The sequence below is a fragment of the Ambystoma mexicanum genome, chromosome 4q (assembly GCF_040938575.1).
Source record: "Ambystoma mexicanum isolate Mex_15411 chromosome 4q, UKY_AmexF1_1, whole genome shotgun sequence".
Classification (NCBI taxonomy): domain Eukaryota; kingdom Metazoa; phylum Chordata; class Amphibia; order Caudata; family Ambystomatidae; genus Ambystoma; species Ambystoma mexicanum.
The window spans coordinates 724,693,299-724,699,298 of record NC_090928.1 but is presented as its reverse complement, the minus strand read 5'-3'; the positions used below and the strand labels follow the sequence as shown (position 1 = coordinate 724,699,298).

The following is a 6,000-nucleotide window of genomic DNA, read 5'->3' as shown; positions in this document are numbered from 1 at the left end:
TAAATAAAAAAAAAAACAATTGAGAAGCAACCGGCAGATAGCTCGTTGGACTCAACAATCTAGAACCTCCTTCTCCTGCTAGTCTCCAAAAGAACATTGGATCGTCTGGGAAGAGCTGCTCAGCAGTGTTTCCAGGATTCCGCCTCCCACTAGCGTGGAAATTAAGAAGGTTTTGCCAACACACATGCCGAGAGTTAAAGCAAAAGGAAATGAGCCACAAGAAATGGATGTATAATTTTAAAGCATTTTATGCTAATTACAAAGTGTCAATCACTTCACAAACTGACAGGTGACAGGAAGGATTTCATATTGCATGCTGTTATGATATTCATCTCCAGGATTTTTGTACGTCATTCATTTCCCTCATTATGCCTTTTGTTTCCATGAATTTGAGCATGTCTGTGCTTTTGCTGTGCAAAGCTCTTGGTTAGCAAAACTCAGCGTTACTGACAACAACCAATGCCAGGGGGTGACGTGCACAAAAATGGCAAGTTACCATACTGATCTCATAATAATAATAATCCAAAATAATTGCTGAGAGCAGTAGTCAAAGCCCTATCTTGCACACATTTCTGAGCTGTTTAATGCATTATTGAATAGACTAGTTCTTTGCTGGGGAGGGTATCCAGTACGCAGCAGTATATGTTATATAGTAAACATAGAAGTACGGTAAAATATACCTACAGAACATGACTTGGTTGCAGCATGATCCCCTACTGAGCCGCACAATATATATATCACTGTATTGTGCATATGCCATGGTAAGGTCCCCTTCAAGGTGGTGTCTAGTACTTATTTATTCTCGGGCATAAATCATGTGCACTTTAAGGAGCCTGCTTATCTTATATACTTCCAAAATGCCTATTAAGGATTTCCAAGAAACAGGGCATTGCATAACTGAAGAAAGCGAGATAAACTGTGGGGACATTTCGACACCTGAAGTAGAGGGCATGGCAGCAGGCCTTGTAGAACATCACAGTTTTACAAACACAATACAGCAGAATGAAATATAAAAAGCATTCATAAGCCTCATTATGAGAACAGCAGTAAGAAAGAAAATGGCGGTAAAATATCAGAAAAGGAATTTCCGGCACTTTTGCACCACTTTACTTCACCAGTGTAATACACGTTTTGGGCATGAAGTGAAGAATGTACCTCAAGCACAGGGCTCGGGTACATCCTCCACTTCACCTCCAAAAATCGGTGGTCTATCTGTGGCGGAGTTACTGCTCACAGAAAATCCAAAATACCCAATGCTGTCTTTCGGACTCCAAAAATGGGGATTAACACTCCCTTGCCACCACTAATGATCCCAGGGTAATTCAACGGGACTGATTGGTTGTAGCAGTAAATGCTTTTGACGGTAATTCCGCAGATGTACTGCCAAATTACTGCCAAACTCGTAATGAGGCCCATATATCTACATTTCTGTCAGTCAGGGAATATAATATACATCGAAACACACCCAGCTATGGTGAACTAGGAACACCAGATCGTCACTATGTACAACCTTTGGAGATACGTTTATCTAAAAAATAAATAATTACAAACCATTTTTGGAAAGTTGGCAGAGTGCTGAGGATACATTTACAATATACATGGGGTTTGGATATGTCCGTGTGTGTAAATCTAGAGGAAAAACACCACGAGGAAAGCACGAGACAGCAGGGAGCCATCAGGGAACGCGCTTTCTGGCAGTTAGCCGCTTCCCAGCATCTTCGTTGCACGTTGGTTGGCTTCGTCAATCCTGCTTTTGTTGGAATCAGCCTAGAAAAACAGAGAAGTGCAAAGGAAGATTTTAGAACTTTGAAAGATTAAGTGAATTGCGTCATGGGGGCTGGAGCAGTAAGAAAGAGCGAATGTGAGAAACAAGTACTGTTACTTTAAATCTGCATCCTTTTGTTTCCAGGAACTTCTAAAAACGGAACGTTTTACCTATGTGAATCTGTTATTATTATAATTGTTTTTTTATAATGCGCTTAACAGCGAAGAGGTTTCTAAGGCAGACCCGAGTTGTCTATTGAATCTCACAGCATTTTAGTCCTGGCATCCCTACTGATGGGGATGGCCATTGGTTTCAACTAAGAAGTCAGCTTTACTTTCTGAGCACCTGTGCTGAGGTCATACCATAAATCATGAGCTCGTGTTTATTATTTTGCCCACAACACACAAGATGCAACCTGTCTCCTAGAATTAGGCCAGATATCCACAGAACCCTGAACAAAGATGGAAGAGTGCTGCGTCAATGAGTTCAGAAGAAAGGCAGATACTTGCCTCTATTTGTGGGCAGTGATCTAACTCTTTAAGGTAAAGTTAAGCCAAAGTACTCTCAAAACTGTAGAGGAAGAGCAGGTATCTATACACAATGGCCGCCTCCACATCTACATCACCATTTGTATCAATGCCAGCAGGGAAATCTAGTGGAGAAAACACATCTGCTTTGGGAGACACAAAATAAATGACTGATGGGCTTGGGTAAGTCAGGACCAGAGTTGGAGAAATAGGCTACATTATTGAGGACTGAGGCCCCTCAGTTGTTCTAGGACTAGAGGATGCCAAACGGCAAAAAGTGACGTATGGGTTGCTTTGAATTAATCATAAACACTGGAAACCAGCTAAGTTTCCTTTACTTTTTATCACGTCTGAACAATCAAAAGCGAGCTCACCATTTGCAAATCAGTCTTGGTCCTGCGTACAATGGAAGCAGTACAGACCTAACGGGTAGGGCACAAGCCCTGTGTATGAGAAACATATCAAACCAGCTACGTAGCATAATTGCTGGGTCTGATACGGCTTGGCTCCCAGTCCTCAGCAAGGCAACCGCCTCTGGAGATTCCCTCACCCATTTCGATAGACTCGCGACCAAGAGCAAAGTGGGATGAACGGACTTCGTTACATTAATCATAGCCACGGGGAACTTGTCAGGTGACAGCCTCCAATGAATTGCTTTTTATCCCTTAAGGAGTCTGGAAGGAGTGAAGCTTCAACTGCTAGGCCATATCCGCTCTGGACCAGAAAACAAGCAAACCCAGGCAAGTGAGGCCCAGTGTTATTCCAGAAGCACAATAAGTGAAAGACTCACATCTGAGCCTAACCTTTCCTACTTAGTGATACTCACTATCACCACTTCTATTGGATAACCTCTGCTCAATTAATGATGACTTTCAGTGTGACATTCCTGAGACGTCCTTGATTCTGCTGCTACACTCTGCCAACTGAGTTTGTTGCAAATCAGGATAGAGAGGGGCAGGGGGAACCAGGAAATAAAGCTCTAGCTTACCTGCAACATTACTCTAGGCCACGTACCTCAATACAGACACACAGAAAATCTGCCCATTCTTGAGCACAGTAATCCATTTGTTCTCTTAAAGGGCCAGAACCTTCAGTCTAGCTCCTAATGAACTTGTGCAAGTGATCTGAACATTTGAGATCAAGGCTTACTAGATGTATTTAACCATGAGATGGTTGCAGACATCGACAATCTGGGCTGTTCTCAGTTTATTGACAAACTCACACATGAAAGAGGCAAAGGCGTACCATCTGTTTGTACTAGTCATCCAATTTAACCTAAACAATTAAGTTTGTCCTGTCTTTACGCCTATGGGTCATCCTAGCACGAACACATGCCTCAGGACGTTAACCTTCAAAACCATAATATTCCCCATTTTGCAATGTGCTCCCCTGCATCCACATCCATGAAGACAACTCAACAACAGAGATCCTTTTTTTTTTCTAGAAGCATTAATGACACATACTGGAACATCAATGGCCCAACAACAAACTATTGCAAAACAAAAACTGCCGAAGAACAGACTAGTCTGGTTTTGTGGCTACCTCAGAGCACGGAAAAACAGAAAAGACATGAAAAGGGGCTGGAATCAAATCTACACTTAAAGCTGACAGAACGTCCTTGTGTACAACTGTGGTTACAAGTCAGCACTATTCAGACCCAACAAAGATGACCCGCTTTTATATACATGCAAATGACACTGAGACCCAATTTAAACTTCACGAGTGACAGAGCTACCATCTGGAAGATTCATATTATCTGACAAACATACAAAATATGTCTAGGACTGAGATTCTTCTCTGTGGCCCTTCGGATCCTACTAGCCCAAGCAACATATTTTAGGTAGAATTTGAATCATTTGAGTTGTTGGTGATTTGAGCTTTCTCAAATTTGTGAACCTTTTTGTTGTTCAACCCATAGAAGTTTGTCCAGGACTTCCTGTTTTTAAAGTTTTTTTTAGTAATATGCCATAGTCAATACATTGACTTGTCATATATCATCAAAACATAAGACTAAACCTCCAATTTAAAAAGAAAGGACAAACTGCTGTGTGGTGAGCCTGCCTAGTGATATAAAGGGCCTAGAAAAAATGTTGGGAGTAGTTCCTTCTCACCGCGGGCTGCTAGTTCCATCTCACTGCGGGCTGCTTGTCTTGAACATTGTGAGAAATTGCTTTTTTATGTGTGTTATTTTGTTGCTTTTGTTTTTTCTGGGTAAAGTCAACACTTACTACGCAAATCAAAAATTACTCCTACATTTATTCTTTGGCAATATGAACCTTGGGTTCCCAGTGATATCATTGCTAATGAAAACATTGTGGGTGACTCGATATATATTTTTTTAAAGCTACTAAACACCCTCCCCAACATATTTTAGGACTGGTGCAATTATATAAACAACCTCCAGTCTTACAATAATTAGAGAAAGTGTTGGATAGTGCCTTAAAAAAAATATCTTATCACCCTCAATGTTTTATTCCAGCGATAATATCACTGGATGCTGAACATTCCAGATGGTAACTAAATCACTCTAGAAGTTTCAAATGGGTCTGGGTAATAATGGCATATATATAAAACCCCGGCCAACTTTTAAACATTTCTTAAAGTTCTCAGGCTACCCTCCCCTTGCTTCTCTTCCATGCCGCAACTGGGTGCAATGTGAAAAGGACAGTAAGCAAACAAAGGTGGTGGTTTTAAACAGTATGTAAGAGATTAACATCCCCTTCAAAACTCAGTTTCAAAGTATTGTACGAAAGATAAGAAATGAAAAAAGGCATCCCAAAGATTTCACAATAAAGAGACACCATTACAATTCATATTTTACCCAAAAGGCAAAAATGATTTTGATTGTCAAGGAGTTCTGAACCTGTGCTGTTTGATAGGTGGAGGGAACATGTCAAGCCGTGCCTGGGGGTCTCAGTACATGGAGAGGCTATCTCCAGTCAGTATGGCAGTGCACAGATACCCTCAGTCAACCATTCCATGGCAGTTCATCCTGGTCCAAGTGTAGACGAGCAAACATTCAGTACATCAAGTTGCAACTAGTATGGGTATTCTGTGTTTTAATTGTTGTTTTGTATTTTAAGTATTTGAAGACATCAAAACAAAAGCACCAAACTACATTTTGAAAAAGAGCATTTAAAAAAGCCACTGCTACAGGTGAGAGTAGAACACGGCTCCACTGGTCCCCTCACATGAGAAGCACATACTCTTGTTGCATAACCACATATAGTAGTAGGAACCTTCTTTTGGATTACATTGTTTCATTGACTTCATAGGACAAAAGGCAGACATTTAGAATATTACAAACATACACCCAGGGCAGCATGGCATGGTTGGCTGAGGGGTTTTGTGAACTGACTTATTTATTTTAATGTGTACGCAGTAAGGTGCTAATATTGTCCCATTTAATAATGCATAGTGGCACATTTTAAAATGCATTAGTGATATATTTCCGAATGAGAGCAACTGTGCTAATATTATCTTAGGGCTATCAACTTTTAATGTTGTATTGTAGGTGTTTGGAACCAAAGTACCACATCCAATGAGAAAAGGAAATGCTGTACTGTATTTTATAATTGATCTATCTTTGGTAGCTGCAGTCTTGGCGGTACCCCGATCCCTCACGCAAAATCTGAACCCACATGATCTGTTACCCCAAATGCTAGCTGACAACAGCTGTTAAATGTCCATAAACATGTTGATTGGAAA

General features: G+C 40.8%; 1 protein-coding gene across 4 annotated transcripts in view; it reads right to left on the bottom strand.

The window, feature by feature from the left end:
• Positions 1 to 230: 230 nt before the first annotated feature.
• The window catches only part of LOC138467966 (synaptosomal-associated protein 25-like), a 752,318-nt gene continuing 746,548 nt past the window's right edge, over positions 231 to 6,000 (bottom strand). For all 4 annotated transcript variants that reach the window (XM_069608316.1, XM_069608318.1, XM_069608315.1 and 1 more), the window contains one exon: positions 231 to 1,767. In XM_069608316.1, coding sequence (XP_069464417.1) covers positions 1,699 to 1,767 — 69 coding nt within the window. In that variant the 3' untranslated portion in view covers positions 231 to 1,698. The remainder of the gene's footprint in view (positions 1,768 to 6,000) is intronic.